Here is an 18,620-nt window from a genome sequence, read left to right on the forward strand (position 1 = left end):
TAGGCATTTTAAGGTTTGGGAAACTTTGCCCCTCCTGGTAGGAATGTATATCCCATACGTCACTAGCTCATGGACTCTTGTTAATATGAAAGAAATGAATTTATCAGGTAAGTTCTTACATAAATTATGTTTTTTTTCTTTCATGATTCAGACAGAGAATACAATTTTAAACTTTCTAATTTACTTCCATTATCTAATTTGCTTCATTCTCTTGATATTCTTTCCTGAAAAGCATATCTAGATAGGCTCAGTAGCTTCTGATTGGTGGCTGCACATAGATGCCTCATGTGATTGGCTCACCAATGTGCATTGCTATTTCTTTAACACATGATATCTAAAGATTGCAGCAAATTAGATAATAGAAGTAAATTGAAATGTTTAAAATTGTATTCTCTGTCTGAATCATGAAAGAAAATTTTGGGGTTTAGTGGCCCTTTAAGCAAATGTAAGTAGTGTGATCACCAAGTGCACTGTACAAGCCTGTTTTCTACTTTCCTTTGTATGGCAAAATCTATTATCCATAACAGCTATGCTCTAGAAACTACACTGCAAGGAAACTATTGTCTAGTGTGCTTGATAGGACATGGAAATAGCTATAGAATCTCTTGTGCTGAAGGGGATTTCCACCTTTGTCCAGCATGTCTTACTGCAGGTGTTTCCCGTCTTCAAGCATCCTATTCCTCAATGGAAACCTATTGACTTTAGATACTCTGCCTTTAACCCTTTGAGTGCTAAGCACTTTCCCACCTGGGTGCTAAGCACATTTGAGGGTTTTTTTAATTTTACATTTTTACTTTTTTTCTTTTCTTTTACTTTTTTTCTTTTCTTTTACTTTTTTTCTTTTCTTTTCAGATCCCCGAGACTTATACCATTGGAAAGGTTAGTCGATTACCTTTCCAATGGTGGGTCTTGGGGGTCTGTAGCTGCTTAGATGCCTCTAAGCAGCATGCCCCCTTTCCCTATTTTGTCCATTGTCTTTTATACATAAAGTTGCACGTTGACGTCATCACGCAAAATGGAAGCCCCGGCGATGCCTATCACTCTACAGGCACGATCGCCGGGGTAGGAGCGGGTGGGAGCCCCCAGATCTCCCTCAAGGTGGGAGAGTGCTAGCGACGGCTCAGAGCCATCGTTAGCACCTGAGTGAGAAACTCTGCAACGGCTCAGAGCCGTCGTTAGCACTCAAGGGGTTAAAGGGACATTACAGTCAAAATGCTTCTTTGGGATTTAGATAGAGCATTCCATTTTAAACAACTTTTCAATTTACTTCGATTATCCAATTTGCTTTGCTCTCTTCAGTAAGCTTAGGAGCAGCAATGCACTAATGGGAGCTAGCTGTTGGTTGGTGGCTTCTCATATATGCCTTGACATTGGCTACTAGTTGTTCATACAACTCACATTTGCTGCTCCTACAGCTAATGATCTCAAGGTAACAAAGCAAATTTCATGATAGACGTTAATTGGAAAGTTAACTAAAACTACAGTCTCAGTCTAAATTATTAAATAATTTTTTGGTTTCATGTTCCTTTTAAAGCTCTTAATTTTTCTTCTGGCTTTACTGTTCACCTAGACAAGTGTAATGGATTAGAACATTACATTTTATTTATCTTATTTATTATAATTAGCCAATTCCGACATTCTGTTTAAATCCTAAAAATAAAAAAACCTCATGATACAAGTAGCTTCCAAATAGCATTTAAGAGCTCTGAGGTAGTCAGTGCCATGCAGCTAAATCACAAATTAGGAGGGACGACGAGGAGGAGAGCAGCCAGTCAGTTACATTTAAAGTAAAGGGAACTGGCATTTTAGGCGCCTGTACATCTGAGGATTGAGATAAATGGTGATCTGAGACCCGTCCAGCCATAGTAATGTTAGGCCAGTCTACTGTTTTCATTCAGAATGCAGCAGACGGGTATCTTTGGGCACCAGGTTAGATTTGTTGATCACCATTACAGCATGGGTTCTTGGATTTAATGAGCTGTCTTCCATGGAGATATGAAATGATAAAATTGGTATTTTAAGAAAAAGTATTCCCTAGTATTTACAAATTATGATAAGTTGAATATATATGTTGCCTAAAACTGCTGATTGACACTACTCACCATGTGGGCTTGCAATCATAATTTTCTTTGCACATACAGTATGTGCACAAAATCTTTTTTTATTAAATGATGAAGGGAAGTATATCTGGAGCTAATAAACATATCAACGTGCTTTCTTTCTATCTCACTGTCATTAATAAGAAATATTCAATAGTTTATGATCTAGCTGAAATAAATCTTTATCATACCTCCATGTTGAAAAAGTATTGAAAATTTTAAAAATAAAACAATTGCTTTACATTTTTTTTTTCTAAACGTTTGCCACAAATCCTGTCATCCTAGGAAAAGTAATTTACATGCAGTTATTGTTATCTTAGGTATTGTCCTTCCTGTAAAAATGATGCCACAGAAGTAGTAAAAGCTGGCGAAAAACTCAAGCAGAGTAAAAAGAAAGCGAAAATGCCTTCAGCAAGCACTGAGAGCCAGAGAGACTGGGGCAAGGTACATTGTGTATTTTTATTACCATGTATATGTGTCTGGGAAGTAATATTTATTTCCTTCTTAATATGAGGAGAGTCCACGGCCTCATTCCTTACTGTTGGGAAATACTGAACCTCGCCACCAGGAGGAGGCAAAGACACCCCAGCCAAAGGCTTAAATACTTCCCCTACTTCCCTCATATTCCAGTCATTCTTTGCCTTTCAGCACAGGAGGTTGGCAGAGAAGTGTCAGAAGATTCGGAGTAGTTCCTTATGGAGGGTATCTGCACTTCGAAATGGGACTGGAGTTTTAAGTAGTCTTGTCTGCCTCTCAGTGAGAGCATTGACGAAAGTTAAAGTCTCGAGATGCAGGGAGAGTCTTGCTGCGAACGCATCCAGACTCGTATTAACAGCTCCTAAGCAATCAGTGTTGACGAGTTTCACTGCCGGTTTCCATCACTCAAGTCCATGTCAGGAGCGATGCTACAAGACTGTCAAACTTGAGAGTATGTTTCTGTTCCACAGCATAGATTCCGTTAAGATCGTTTCATTTTTCAAAAAAATACATATGATAACACAAGAAGATGAGGTCACAGTGTGGCTCCTTTTATCTGTATGGAATCAAGGGTTAATATCTCTGGAGGGGGATTATTGAACAGTGGGCATTAATCACATAAGTTTATTTGATTATGCTGCGACATGTGTGAGATGAGGGTCAGGCAGATGTTGGAACATACAGGGTTTTCAGTTTCATTTTGATAGCTGCGCAGCCTGATAGGCTTGGCGCACTTTTTTTAATAGTATAGCAGGGGCGGTCTTGCATTGCGCACCACATGACCGGGTGTGGTCACACTTATTTCCTCTTTCCTGATCGTGCGGTTTACTGGAGAAGAAGTGGTTTCTCTGTTTGGCCTGGGTCATAGGAGATGGTAAGTGCCCCAGCCATTGGGGGTATAAAGGTTTCGTTGTTTCTTAGTAATCAATAGTCTGCTTTGTTACGCAAGCTATGAAGGATTCTGATGATTTAGAGGGTACTCCCTCTTTACGTAAATCTGATACCTGTTTATATTGTGAAGAGGCCACGGTATACCTGCCTGCTCAATTATGTTCCACATGCCTTGATATAGTAATCATGTCAAAGATATAAGAAAAGTTAATATGTTTGATACCACTGAGCCGTCCACCTCTGAGGAGTCTCCGTCCCTTGAGGTGCGCACCCTACAGTCATATCCTAATACACATGCAGCTTCCCGTAGCACTTCTAATCCTCCATCTGGAGGGTTTATTTTACCACCAGACTTTGCTGAGCAGTTACAAACGGCAGTGTCTGCGGCCTTTAGTGCTTTACCTCTCCCTGCTAAGCGCAAGAGAAAGGTCATCTACTAACTTACTGGATTTATCAGATACAAGATTATCCGATTATGAAGAGGCATCTGATACTTCAGAGGGTGCTCTTTCTGGGTCAGAATCTGCTGCCTCTAAACCTCCAGCTGTGGAGGAACCAGACTTTAGATTTAGGATTGAGCATTTACGCTTTCTGCTGAAGGAAGTTTTGTCTATGTTAGAGGTTCCAGAGCCCAAGTCTGGGTGTGGACAACTGGGAAGCCGATTTTCTTCACAGCCCATCCTTTCATCCGGAGGAATGGTCTCTCCATCCCAAGGTGTTATACCCTGATATTTCTCCTTATGTTCCTTGCTCCCTTGGCAGAATGACTGGGATATGAGGGAAGTAGGGGGAGTATTTAAGCCTTTTGCTGGGGTGTCTTTGCCGCCTCCTGGTGGCCAAGTTCAGTATTTCCCAACAGTAAGGAATGAGGCCGTGGAATCTCCTCATACAGAAGGAAATTAAATTATCAGGTAAGCATAATTTGTTTTTGTGTGTGCTTTGATTGTTTGCCTATTTTAAATATTTGTTTGTTCACTCAAGAATTTTAAGCAGGATATAAAGTTATTTTTTTTAATCTTGTAGGTTACTTGATCTTTTCTTTAAGAAACAATGAACTTCTTGTTCCAGCTTTGAGAAAAAAAATTTGTAGGTTTTTTCTGTAAGATGCTGTGCTTTCAGTGCACAATTTCTAAACAAGTTTAACAATAAAATAGCATGTAAAAATAATTTCCAGTGTCATCAAAAAAAATTCTCTTAAGATTTTATTTTTTTAATGTGTTTCCTACTTTTTTTTTTCTTAAAACGGGGAGAGTCCACATCTGCATTCATTACTTTTGGGAAATACAGAACCTGGCCACCAGGAGGAGGCAAAGACACCCCAGCCAAAGGCTTAAATACCTCCCCCACTTCCCTCATCCCCCAGTCATTCTTTGCCTTTCGTCACAGGAGGTTGGCAGAGAAGTGTCGGAAGATTATGGAGTAGTCTCTTATGGAGGGTAGTACTCTTTGAGATGGGATGGAAGTTTTAAGTAGTCCTGTCAGCCTCTTAGTGAGAGCATGGATGAAAGTTAGAGTCCGGAGATGCAGGGGGAGAGTCTTTCTGCAAAACCATCCCGACTAATATTAACAGCTCCATAAGCAATCAGCGTTGACTAGTTTCGCTGCCTGCTTTTCTTCACTCAAGTCCATGTCAGAAGCGATGCTACTATCTGTCAAACTTGAATGACTTTGTTACTGTTCCACGACACAGATTCCATTAAGATCGTTTCATTTTCCTTTCTCTGTAGGGAATATAATGTAATGGTAGAACACAGAGTCTCATTGGGACTCCTTTATCTTTATGGAATCTAGGGTTAATATCTCCTGAGGGGGGTTATTGAACAGTGGGAGACTTTAATCATGTTTGTTTATGTGATTCTGTCTGCTTATGTGTAGGGGCTCATGGCCTTTACGGAACATATAGGTTTTTAGAGCTACGCAGTTCTTGATGGGACTGGCGTGCTTTTCCTTGGCCTGTGGGTTGCACCTCGTGACCGGGAGTGGTCACGTTTTTGTTCTCTATTTCCGTATTCTTGCCCGAGTGTCGGTGGAGAGGGTCTGTTCTCTACTTGTCTGGGTTATAGGAGGTGGTGAGTGTCCCATCCATTGGGGGTGTGAGTTGCCAGTTTTTGTCCAAATTTGCCCGGTCAAGTTATGGAGGATTCTGATTTTTCTCGGATTCAGATTCTGTTCCTTGCTTAGATTGCCCGTCCAGCCCAATCATTTATGTTCCATGTGCTCTTCTGTGTCCCATGAGGTGCGCTCCTTGTTTTTTTTTATGTTCCTACACAGGCAGTTGTCCCAAATACCGTTACCCCTTCTCCTGAAGGAGGTTTCTTTCCACCAGAGGTTGCTGCTCGGTTGCACATAGCCATATTGGTGGCATTGGTGCATTTACAACTTCTTGAGGGCCAGCGTAGAGCTTATCCGTGTCCTCTTTTACTCGGGGTGCCAGGTAAGACAGGCCTTTCCTCTGGGGGAGTCAGTCTGACGCGCCTGCATGTACTGCTGAGGCAGATACTGGAGGCTTTGGAGGACTTCACTCTTCAATTGCCACCGGATCCTCAATATTCTGATTCTGATGGCGAACAACGCTAGACGATTGGAGGAATGTGGATCATACTCCTAATTGTCTTTATTGTGTATCTATTCCCAGTTATAAGCTCTTGAGGAATCCGGTCTCTGACAGACTGGCCCTGTTAGTGTTTCTATTCCTTTTCTTGGCATTCACCTGCGGGTGCGGCCTTACTTCTTTTTATCCGGTTAGGATGCGTTTCTTTTATTTCCAGAGCTCAAGACTGTTGTACCTTTCCTTTACTTAAACTTTTTCTTTCTGTGATTTTGATACTAGCGATGTATGGTTGCGATTGTTGTTGCTTTTGGCGGAAGTCACAAAAAGAAATACAATAATTAAATAAAAATGTTAAGACAATGTTTTGAGCCTTTATTGTCTGTCTGTTTAGTAGAGACCTGCTAAGGTTTAGAACCTTCGGTTAACCCTTGAACAGTTCGTTTGTACCCTAGTCAGCAGGCTGGTCCTGGTTGCATACTGGTTCACTCTGTTCGTTTAGGTTATATCAGACATTTTGTATCCTTGACAACAGGCTGGCCCTGTTTGGGTACTGTGTGCTTCCCTCTAGTTCCGAGGTTGTTTTTTCTTGTTTACCACAAGTTATTGGAGGCCCTTCTATCCTTGATATCAGGCTGGTCCTACGTTATATCATCTTAGCCAGTCCCTGCATTACTTACGTGGTTTGCTGGGGTTAAGAATTCTGCTATGGCAGTATGTTTATAGTTCCTGAAGTCCTTGGACATAAACTAGTGTCCTCCCTTTCAAGAGGGAAGGATCAGATGACTGCATGGAGATCTCCAGTACCTGGTGTCCCCCCCTAGGGGTACTCCTTGTGAATTGGATTGTTTGATTTTCAGATTTCTTTCGCCAGTGTTTCTCTCCACTTTTGAGGATGGCTATGCTTTTTGTTTCCCCTTGCCTTTTGGGGTAGTCCTTCGGTTTTTTGCTTGCGGAGACTAGGTTCTTAGAGACCGGTTTTTTTTTGTTCTTGCTGTCTCTTTTGAAGGGGATCTTGGGGATTGTTCTGCAGTCTCTCTTGCCGTTTACCTATAGGAGTTCACCGTTTATTCCTTGAGCTGTAGGTTTTCTGAGGGTTGATCCAGACAGATCTTTCGAGACTGTCATATCTCTCAATCTTGGAGTTCTGATCTCTTTTGGGGTCTTTCCTTCATCTTCAGACTTTGTGGGTGTTATCTTGAAGGCCTTTTTGGGGCTGAGTGGACTACCACTTGGATACATAATGTGATAATGTGAAATCAGAGCTCAAGACCCCATGGGGGTATGGCATGCATCATCTTTGGTGCAAATTTCATTTCCAGGTAAGTTTGTGGTTGTTCCACAGGGTTTTTTGTCTTGATCTGGTGCCTGGTTTGGGGTCCTAGTCCTTGACTTGGCATGTTGGTTTCCTCTATTTTCAGGATTTTATAGTCTTGGAACTGTCTGGCGTTCAGTAGCAGGCTTGTTTCCCCTGCTACTTGTTCTTGCTGGTGCGGTTCTTTTTCTCTCTCAGGAGAGATGGAGTTTTTCCTGGGAATTTCTTTACTGGAATATTCCTGTTTTTCTTCGTTTTTCCTTCTATTTGGAAGTATCTGGTCTACTGCGTTTCTCCAGTTGGCTCCTCCTGAGGTAGTTTTCCTCGTCTTAACTCTAGGAGTTTAGTGGGTCGAGGGTTTATCTTGTCTGCAGTACACCCTCCCACTGGTAGTCTGTTCTTCCTTATGGTCAGGGTGTTGTCCTCCCTTATCCCGTTTTCTTGCAGGAGGGGTTTTTTATTTGTATGCTTCTATGGAGTGGGACTTTGGTCTCCTCAGAGGCTTTTGTGCTCTGTAGAGTCCAGAATTTAGAGTGATCTCTAACTGGGATCCTTATGGTTCTAATTGATGGGCAGTTACCTTGTCCTATTTTTATATTTTTGTTCTTCCTGCTTCTGCTGAAGTAGTTTATCAGGAATCCGGGTTGTGTCAGGTTGTGGTGCCCTCAGATTGGGCCGCCTTTTTGTTCCCGCCCGTTTGTATTCAGTGTCCTCTAAGCTTGGGTATTGTTTTCCAAAAAGTAATTAATGCAGCTTTGGACTCTCCCCGTTTTAAGAAGAAAAACTTAAATTATGCTTACCTGATAATTTTCTTTTCTTCTGAACGGGGAAAGTCCGCAGCTCCCGCCCGTTTTTCCTGTGGACGGCCTTAAATTATTTTTTCTTCGTTCTTCTGGCACCTTTTTTCACCCTGATAGTTCTCCAAATGTTCCTTGATCCCTTGGCAGAATGACTGAGGGAAGTGGGGGAGGTATTTAAGCCTTTGGCTGGGGTGTCTTTGCCTCCACCTGGTGGGTAGGTTCTGTATTTCCCAAAAGTGATGAATGCAACTGTGGACTCTCCCCGTTCAGAAGAAAATAAAATTATCAGGTAAGCATAATTTAAGAAGTTGTTGTTTTGTACTCATAATACATCTGGTTAGAAGTGTTCCACAGCTGCATATACTCAATTACCATTGTATTATAAAGCAGAAAAAAAACATACAATAATTAGGAAATACTAAACAATATCAATTCTGGGTCATGCATTTGTTTCAGTAGCAGCTATAGATTAGTATACTTAAATGGAGGAAATCTGCATTTGCCTTTCTTCAAATAACTGCTGACAGCAGAAGTGAAATAATTGTGTACCAATCTTGAATAATTTAATAATAGTGTAAAATGTGACCCTTTTATAGTTATTTGTTACCTTGTTTTAACGTTTCATTTTCACAACATTGAAGCTCTTTGGAGTTAAGATGTACAGTTCTGCCTGAGATGTGACTGTCGCCGCCTCTTGGAATCATTATACCAGTTTAAAATGTTCAGAACAATAAATAAGATGTTTTCTTTTATACTTGCACACCATGGACAAATTTATATCAGTATTGTCCATCTCTTGGTGGTAATAGCAGTTGACTTTGAGTGTATTCTGGAATGTTGGGGCTTAGGAGAGATATATCATCAGGACAAGGTTTTAAAATCGCTTTCCAATAAGTTGTATTCAGTTTAATCACTCCAACCTCAACAAAGGCTGTCTCACTGCATTGCTGTAAAGATTTCTGCAAAATTTTGGATTTTTGTTGCCTTTTCCCTCATTCACTGAGGCAAATATGGGGACAACCTCTAAAACATCACTGGACACAGAGCACTCCATACACTTCAAAACCGCTTTTCAAGGCTCTCTCCCCACACATGCAAAATATTTCTTACGGAACTGTTCCCTTTGATACACTAAAAAAATGGGAAACGGTCATCTTGCAATAAGTAGATCACAGCCAAAATGTATTTTTTAGATATAGTTTACCTGCTTCAATGGCCGTTTCAAAGGCCATAATCATCATTCGCTCAGCCAATGAGCATATGTAAGCTTACAAGAAACAACAATGAAGCTTCCATAGGCTGTTGTAGTTATCCAGCTACCCATATATAAAGTGCACAGGTGTACAAAAAAAACAAAACTATATATATAAATATATATATATATATATATATATATATATATATATATATATATATAGACACACACACTTTATATATATATATATATATATATATATATATATATATATATATACACACACATACACACACACACACACTCTCTCTGGATTTTTTTAAAGTGCTATTAAATTTTCAAAGAGACGCGTGACGTTTTGGGGATCTCACCCCTCATCAGACAAATCCAGAGAGTGCGTGCCTGTTTGGATATAAATACTACTTTGCCAGCACCCTGGTCGATGCTGAAGGAGGTGAGAGTGCGCTTTCTACGACGATATATAAAATTTAACTTTATTATTCCGATCTTAAAAGCATAAGTGAACTTATAGTTTATGGGGGTCAAACGTTGCTACATACAAACACACCCTCTGAAGCTTTCTCAAAGACAGCTGTCATTTCATGCAAAAGTCATCCGCATTCAAACCACCTCACATTAACAGTTTTATCTGGGCCAGAAGTGATGTATCAGATACATAGACGGCTTCTGTAACTTGTATGGCAGGGAAAAGAAACAGAGGCTGATCAGTTTGTAAAGGGGCTGAATAATAATGAGTGTTAAAGTGATAGTAAAGTGGCTTAATAATGATTGCAACCTGAAGTTTACCTTGGAATACCAAGAGTTTGAAATTAAATATCCTGATGTTACACTAAAAAGGTAATATAGTACTGCAAAAAATTGATGTTGAATTGTTCTAGAAAGAGATTACGGGAAATTCCATTTTGAGATTTGAGGAAATCCACCCTCTTGGGCAATTGTATAACCATTGATGGGTTTGACAAGCATTCATTGGATAGGCTAACCAATAGGATACGATAGGATGGCACTATTGAATACAAGCAAAAAAGTAAGATTACTGAACCAAAATAAATTACTTAGTAATGAGAGAAAAATAAGTATTAAGAGAAATGATACTGAAAAGAAAAACATCAAGATCACCATAAATTATAGCAATCAGTATAAAAAAAAAGTGGTGGATGATATAAAAAAAACATGAATATCTTACAAACAGATTCCCCATTAGATAGAGCCATCTCACAAGTTCTTATGTACTTAGCAAGAAGAGCCCCAACTATAGGGGTTTAATAATTACCTATTAGTTTGGCCAAACAAATCAGAATACCAAAGAATGCTGGCTAAGTAAGAAAGGAACTTTTAGATGTGGTAGAAGGTCATGTAAGACTTGTGAATATATCAAAATGAGTGATACTTCTAAGTCTGATCAAACAGGGGAAACATACAATGTAAAATTCAGGTTGGACTGTATGTCTAAAAATATGTTTCTTACCTCTTGTAATATTTCTGACAATATGTGGGGTGCTCTAGCAGAATGCTAAGATTGCATCAAAGAGCACCTCAATGACTTAGAAGTAACCCTGCTAAAAATATCAGTTCCTAAGCATTTTGCTTTACATAGGGATCAATATACTACTGATACAGCTACTTGAGGACAGGTATAAACTATAGACCATATACAAGCAAATAAGAGGGGGTAATAGGTTTGGCAAATTACTGTGCAGGGATGCTTATTGGATATTCTTCTTAAGACGAATTAACTGTTGGGAATGAATACCCGTTGGGACTTTGATTTATTTTAGGGGTAATATCATATGCATTTTGTAAATAGAATACCTAGCTTGATTGGCTTTTTCATACCTAATTAACAATATCTTCATATCTAATCAATAATAATATAAAAAGTAAAGAAAATTGATAATTAGAGTTTGTTGTTATTATTAAGTATTCACACTATTATGATTTTTTTTTTTATTATTATTATTATAGTTTTTTTTAACAACATAGGAACTGCATCCCTCTCACGTACACCCTAGCCTGTACTGGGTGATGTTATGGCCCTTCGATATAAAGATAAGTGCAGGTGTTCAAAAATCTTAACAATTGAAATTTATTATTGCCATTTAGTATTCTCGACACAGCAATATACTGGATAATAATGTAATATTTATTATGATTAGGCAAAGTGCCGAGATTACTATGTTACTGGTTATACTACCTGATATTATGTTATTCAGATTTGAAAAAACAAATTCCTGATATTTCTGTACTGTGATTGACTTTTACTACCCGAAATGTCACTTCTGGCCCAGGTACAACGGTTAGAGTAATTTTGCGTGTTTATGGGGGTCAAGTGTTACTACATACCAAAGTGCACTTATGCTTTTAACATTTGAATAATAAAATCTACATTTTCTTTATTTTTACACCTGTGCGACTTCGTCACTTTATTTATGGGTAGCTGAATACCTACAGCAGCCTATGTAAGCTTCATTATTGTCTCCTGTTCCCTTTGATAACCAGCAGAAACTGCTACTCGTTCCTCTGGCTTCTGCTGCCTTTGGTCAGTGGAGTGATACAAATGTTTCTACTGTTGGCTTCGCTCAAACATGGAATCTTTGTAAAGTTTCTCTTGGGTCTGAATCTCATTTTTAATTGCAAAATACTGTAAAAAAGAGTCTTGTCCCTCTGCTACAGAGCTCCCCTATTTATAAGAACACTCCCATTGTCCATGACTCCACCAACTCATTGATTCAAGTTTTATATTGACTACTTCTACATCAATTATTTTTAAGGGTTAACTACATGTATCTTTCTTAACTGTGTATTGTACTTTCACTTTGGGCTATGATAAATGCATTACATTTGCTAACTTTTTTTTTTATGCTGCCTTAGGGAATGGCTTGTGTGGGTCGCACAAAGGAATGTACCATTGTACCTTCCAATCACTATGGACCCATCCCTGGTGTTCCTGTTGGTGCAACCTGGAAATTTAGAGTGCAGGTATTTGTAATTTATTTATTTTTTTACGTTTTATAAACTTGATAATGACGAGGTTCCATTTATTTTATCAATCGTTTATATTTCTTGTGTGTGTGTTTAATTTTTAAAAGGCACCAATACAACTCTGAAAATATAATCTACACTATAAACGCGTTTGTAACGCGTCAGTCACCATCATTAGTTGCGCATGCAGCGGGGGGTGGGACCGGGCAGAAGTGGGCGTGGTAGACGTGACCGAACGGGAGGCCCGGGCAGTACGTGGGTAGCGGCGGGGCGTGGCCGGGCGGGAGCGCAGTTAGAATCGCTGCAATAAAGAAAATTGCCCGTGTACATGGGCTTCACCACTAGTGTTCTTTAATTGTGATTCACTGTTGCCTTCCTTCTTGGTCTAAGAAAGCCCACAATAAAAAAATAAAAAAAATTACAGGAAAAAGGGGACAAAATAAATAATAAAAGTAGAAAGTACGAATCCCCAAATCCAGAATTCCAAAATTCCAACTTATTTTAAAATACAAACTTTTTAATTAATTTAAAAAAAATAAAAAATATGTGATGATTTTATTCAGAATTTAAACCCTGCTTCATAAATTCAAGTTGCAGGCTGAAGTGTACGCACAACACAGTGAGGAAGGTAAATAACACCTTTTAAAGTAAAAAAAAAAAACACCTTATTTTAACATCTCTATATCCCTTCTTACATTTGTATATACTAATTGTTTGTAACGGGCAATATATATGCTGTTAAATCTGATAAATGTTTTGGTCCTTTTAACGCTTAATTTTTTCTGGTTGTAGCCTTCCAAAAACTTTTCTCGATTTGATACAAAAAATAGAAAAAAAGCCCAAAACAGAATAAACAATACGCAAAAAAAAAAAAAAAAAGATGGAAAACAAATTTGTACTGCAACGCCTAAAGCAAAAGAACAATAATGATGCAAGTACACTCTCATGGTTACATGTAAACACCAAGGCTTCAGATTTTTTCAGTCATATTGGATATAAGTAATTCCTCTCAAGTATTAGACTAGAACAGCACATCAAAGATGTAGCCGTGTTGAGTTATCTTCGATTTTCTTCGAGTAATTATTTTTCAGCTATCTGCACCATTTGTAGGACATGAAGTGTTAAGACTGCATGAAGGTGATGAATCTAGCACAGAAAATACGAAAGCATACATGTTTCCATTGTGGGTTCACAGCAGATTGGCTGCAAAACTAATACATTTTTTGTCTAATCTGAAAGCCTGCCTTGAAGCAGCTTAGAATGTAATTAACTGCATGGAGCTTAGCTGAGAGCCAGTAGAGTTGAATTTTATATTAAATAAAAAATAAATGAATTTCAGTTTGCACAGCGGGTTTATAAGACTTTTTAGTTCTCTTGTGGAGAAAAATATTTATGTTCATGCTTTATAATGAACACTGAGTTACTCAGTTTTATAATTTTGTTGTAGTAATTATCATACTTCTAATGTAGTAGTATTATTATAATAATATGTTGCCTCTACTTGTCCAAGAACCACTGAACATATTGTATAGGGTGGTAATTAATAGTTTTAGTAGCGATTTCCTCCAGCCCAATTTCTTTTATCTCATATATTTTTTCTACTTTATGGTGTATTAAATATCCCTTTCTGGTGTCTGCACATATGTGTGCTCCACTTCATTCCGTTGCTTTTGTTCAGCTTGTTCTATTTATTTTACAGTGAAGAGCAATATGGTTATATGAATTCAGGAATGATGTTCTCTGAAGCATTTTTTTCTGTTGGCATAGAAACAGCTGAGGTTAAGAAGAATGCCTGCATTCTGAATGGAACATTGTACAATTAAATCTTCTTCTCTTAGGAGCGTTTGAAATGTATTTCTGTTTGAAATGTATTTCTGTTCAAAATAGAAAAAAAAAAATATTAGTTCTGCAGATATTGGTATCCAGCGGCTCATATTGTGATAAGATAATTATATATATATTGGAAGGATTGTCTTGTATGACCTAATTTTATCCTAGGTAATCAACAAATGCATGATCAAAAGACAAAGCGATAGCACTTAGTCTGAACTTAAAATGAATAGTAGATTTTCTTCTTAAATTGAGAGTCCACAGCTGCATTCATTACTTTTGGGAAATAAGAACCTGGCCACCAGGAGGAGGCAAAGACAACCCAGCCAAAGGCTTAAATACTCCTCCCACTCCCTTCATCCCCCAGTCATTCTTTGCCTTTCGTCCCAGGAGGTTGGCAAAGATGTGTCATTTTTGTTTTTGTCTCTTATTGAGGGTAGTACTCTTCGGCATGGGACAGGAGTTTTAAGTAGTCCTGTCAGTCTCTCAGTGAGGGCTTGGATGAAAGTTAGAGTCCTGAGATGCAGGGAGAGTCTCTCTGCGAAACCATTCCGACTCATATTAACAGCTCCTCAAGCAATCGGTGTTGTCAAACTTCGCTCCACTGCCTGCTTTCTTCTCTCAAGACCATGGCGGAGGCAATGCCACTATTCGTCACACTTGAAAGGCCGTGTTCCTGTTCCACGGCGTAGAATCCAGTAAATTTGTTTAATTTTACTTTGTCAATGTAATGTGAATGTTTTCCCAAGAGGCTACCACACCTTCGCAGGGCTAACTATATGACATAAGGGTCTCAGTGAGTCTCTGTTAGTATCTTGGAATCGAGGGTTAATATCTCCTCAGGGGGGTTATTGAACAGGGGGCTTTATAATCATGTTTGTTATGTGATTCATCCTGCTTATGTGTGATGTTTATGGGCTCGTGGTTGGAACTTTGAGACCTTTGGAAGTGACGCAGCATTTTGGTTGGCCACACTTTTTTGGACTGTACGGTTCACCTTGTGTTCGGGCGTGGTTTGAGTAGTTTTTCCTTCACTTTTTAGGCTCCTGGATGGTCCTATGGGGCTTGATCCAACAGCTTGGAAAGCTATCCAGCTTGCAGAAGGTTTTGTGTTTTGAAACCTATTGCAGCTTTTGGCACCTTTAAAGGGGGGTGCGTTAAAGGGGGGTGCGTGTTAGCTGTTTATAGATATGGCTCTTACTCTAGGCCGCGTAGGGTCTGGCTGAGTTATGAGACCTTGGGTCTTTTTCCATTGTCCCAGGTGGGTTAGATCTCCTTTTGGGGGCCTGTGTTTCGGGACGTTGGTTGATCCCGGTGGGGACTTGTTTAGCTTGGGTTTTCCCGGAGCTGGGAAGGTTTAGCACCATTTCTCTCCCCCGTGTGCTCTGCCTGTGTGGAAGTGATGGGGAGACTAGCCCTGCTAATAGGATTTTGGGAACTTCGAGGTATCCCCTGTGGCCTGTGAAGTCTCTTATTTGACTTCTAGCTTTGCTCCTTGGTAGTTGGACTTTATCTAGGAGTGGTTCCTTCATTTGGTCGGAGCTTTCGAGTTCTCTGCGTTGTCCGGATTTTCTGGATATGCTCCATCCCTTTTGTCTGGCTTTTTGGCCAGTCGGGGTGTTTAGTTCCAGGGTATAGTTGCCTGAATTATTAGGTACCCGGACCTGTTTTTTCTTCCTGAGTCTTCCGGTTTCGGGAGCTTTGTTCCTGTCCCTGTTTTAGGTTGTTTGGATCTCAGGGCTGGTCGGGATGTTCCACGGTGGTGGGAACTTGCGCTATGTCCTTGCTCCATCTACCTGACTGGGTGAGGGTTGGCCCGGTCTATCGGAGTATTTATTACTCCTTGCCAAAGAGTAACCAATGTCATCTGGGGTTCGCTGAGTGGCTTGCACCTCAAGTATGGTGGGTTCCTACCCAGCTGCTCGCGCTGGATTCCGGTCTTCTGTTACCCCTTAGGGTTGCATTCCCTTGTTAGTTTGCCAGGGTACACGTGGATTCTCTGCTCTGCAGGTGAATGGGTTGGCTGTGCCTATGTTGGGTGAACTACTTGTGTGGGGGGTCCTTTCTAGGACATTTGCGGGGTATTTTTTCCCGTTTAGCTGGTGGCTTCGGGCCTGGAGGACAGTGTTGCTCTTCTGGCCTCTTGCCTTTTTCTTAAGAGATATTCGCTTCTTGTGGACGGAGTCCTTACTAGGGGCTTTTCCTGGTCGGGAAGTGGAAGGTGGACTTGGTTCCACCTGGAACCTTGCTGGTTCCATGTCAGACTGTGGGGCCTTGTTTTGATAGATACTTGGGTCTATGGCCTTGTCTGTTTTCAGGCGAGGTCTACTCAGCCTTCTCCCTTTTGAGGTTGATATGATGAGCAGTGCTGTGTTCTCAAACTTGGGGTTTCGCCTGGGTCTATTACACGCTCTTTCATGGTCGAATACTTGGGTATTCTATGGGCACGCGCTGGGAGGACTTTGCCTCTTTAGTTGCGTTCCATGCTTGCAGGATGTTGGAGAGATGTTTTTTCGGTCTCCATGCCCGGTATTTTCCCGGGTTTCGCCTGGTATGGGCATGTCCTCCTTCCCTCTTTGGGTTCATTTGGGTCTCTGATCTGGGCCCACTCTTGAAAGTGCTTTTTTTTTGCATTGAGGGACTTTTCGATTTCTCTGTTCTCCTTGGCCTTGTTCCCTTTGGGGTTTTCGAGTGGTTTACCCTTCATTCGTGAGGGGTGAGTGGTGGGGGACTGTCTGTTGGGCGACGGTGTCTCTTGGTGGACTGTTGGCCTAGTCGAGTCCATTTGCAGTCTCTATTTTGGCTCTGGACTGGCTGTGTGTCAGTGTCACTGGGGCTCCCCACCCGTCATTTTATGTGGGGCGTCCTTATTGTTCTTCTGGCACCTTTCACCCTGATATTTCTTCTACTGTTCCTTGTTCCTCTGCAGAATGACTGGGGGATGAGGGGAGTGGGAGGAGTATTTAAGCCTTTGGCTGGGTTTTCTTTGCCTCCTCCTGGTGGCCAGGTTCTTATTTCCCAAAAGTAATGCATGCAGCTGTGGACTCTTTCCATCAGAAGAAAATTAAATTATCAGGTAAGCATAATTTATGTGGGGGTTTCTGACAAATTTGTTTTCCACTCATGTATCCATCAGCTAATCACAAATGCATATACGTATATTCTGTTAATTCTTGCAGTAGGAGTTGGTGACTCAAAAAGTGTAAATATTAAGACTGCACTTTTTGTTGATGGAAGTAAATTGTAAAGTTGTTTAAAATAGCACGCTCTATTTGGATTTATGAAAGTTTCCTGATTCAGATAAATGTGCAGCCTTCCAATTTACTTCCATTGTTTAAATGTGCATAATCTTTTTATATGCACACTTTCTGGGGATCAGCTTATACTGAGCATGTTCAAGCATTCACAGTATATATGTATATCAATTTTGTGATTGGCTGATTTCTATCACATGATGTGGGGGGAAGAAAAACGGAACTAACTTTGAAATTTGTCATAACAAAATCTACTCAATTGAAATTCAGATTATGTTCGTTTCCATCTTAATGGGAGGAGAGTCCACTGTTTCATTCATTACTTGTGGGAATTAAGAACCTGGCCACCAGGAGGAGGCAAAGACACCCCAGCCAAAGGCTTAAATACCTCCCCCACTCCCCTCATCCCCCAGTCATTCTTTGCTTTTCGTCACATGAGGTTGGCAGAGAAGTGTTGGAAGATTTGGAGTAGTCTCTTATGGAGGGTAGTACTCTAAGCAATGGGACTGGAGTTTTAAGTAGTGCTGTCAGCCTCTCAGTGAGAGCATGGGTGAAAGTTAGTGTCCGGAGATGCAGGGGGAATTCTTCTGCAAAACCATCCCGACTCATATTAACAGCTCCTTAAGCAATCAGCGTTGATGAGCTTTGCGGCCTGCCTTCTACTCTCAAGTCAATGTCAGGAGCGATGCTACTAACCTGTCACACTTGAAAGACTGTGTTCCTGTTCCACAGTGTAGACACACTTGAAAGACAGTGTAACTCCTTTTATCTGTATAGAATCAAGGGTTAATATCTCCTGAGGGGGATTAATGAACAGGGGGGAATAATCTTATATGTTTGATTTTATGCAGCTTTTGTGTGCGAGATGTAATGGGCTTATAGGCTGTTATGGAATATACAGGTTTCACTTTGAGAGTCATGCAGCTTACTAGCTTGGCGCGCTTTTTCTCATAGCAGGGACGCTCCTGCATTGCGCACCATATGATTCTTTCCCTCTTTCCTGACCGGGTGTCTATCAGAGAGGAGTTCTAACTCTCTGTACTGTCTGGGTCATGGGAGGTGTGGAATGCTGTAGGCATTGGGATATAAAGGTACAGGTTTTTTGAATAAAATATTGTTTTATTTCTATAATTCTCCGGTTATTGCACCTCTGTCATCCAGTGAGGTGCATACCCTACATGCTTAACTCTCTACACATGCAGTTTCCC

General features: G+C 40.3%; 1 protein-coding gene across 1 annotated transcript in view; it reads left to right on the forward strand.

Moving 5' to 3' along the window:
* UHRF2 (ubiquitin like with PHD and ring finger domains 2) overlaps window positions 1–18,620 on the forward strand; it is a 499,671-nt gene that overhangs the window by 375,042 nt on the left and 106,009 nt on the right. Inside the window, exons 8-9 of the mRNA XM_053702563.1 lie at window positions 2,420–2,543; window positions 12,218–12,325. Coding sequence (XP_053558538.1) covers window positions 2,420–2,543; window positions 12,218–12,325 — 232 coding nt within the window. The remainder of the gene's footprint in view (window positions 1–2,419; window positions 2,544–12,217; window positions 12,326–18,620) is intronic.

This window comes from Bombina bombina, chromosome 2 (genome assembly GCF_027579735.1).
Source record: "Bombina bombina isolate aBomBom1 chromosome 2, aBomBom1.pri, whole genome shotgun sequence".
NCBI lineage: Eukaryota > Metazoa > Chordata > Amphibia > Anura > Bombinatoridae > Bombina > Bombina bombina.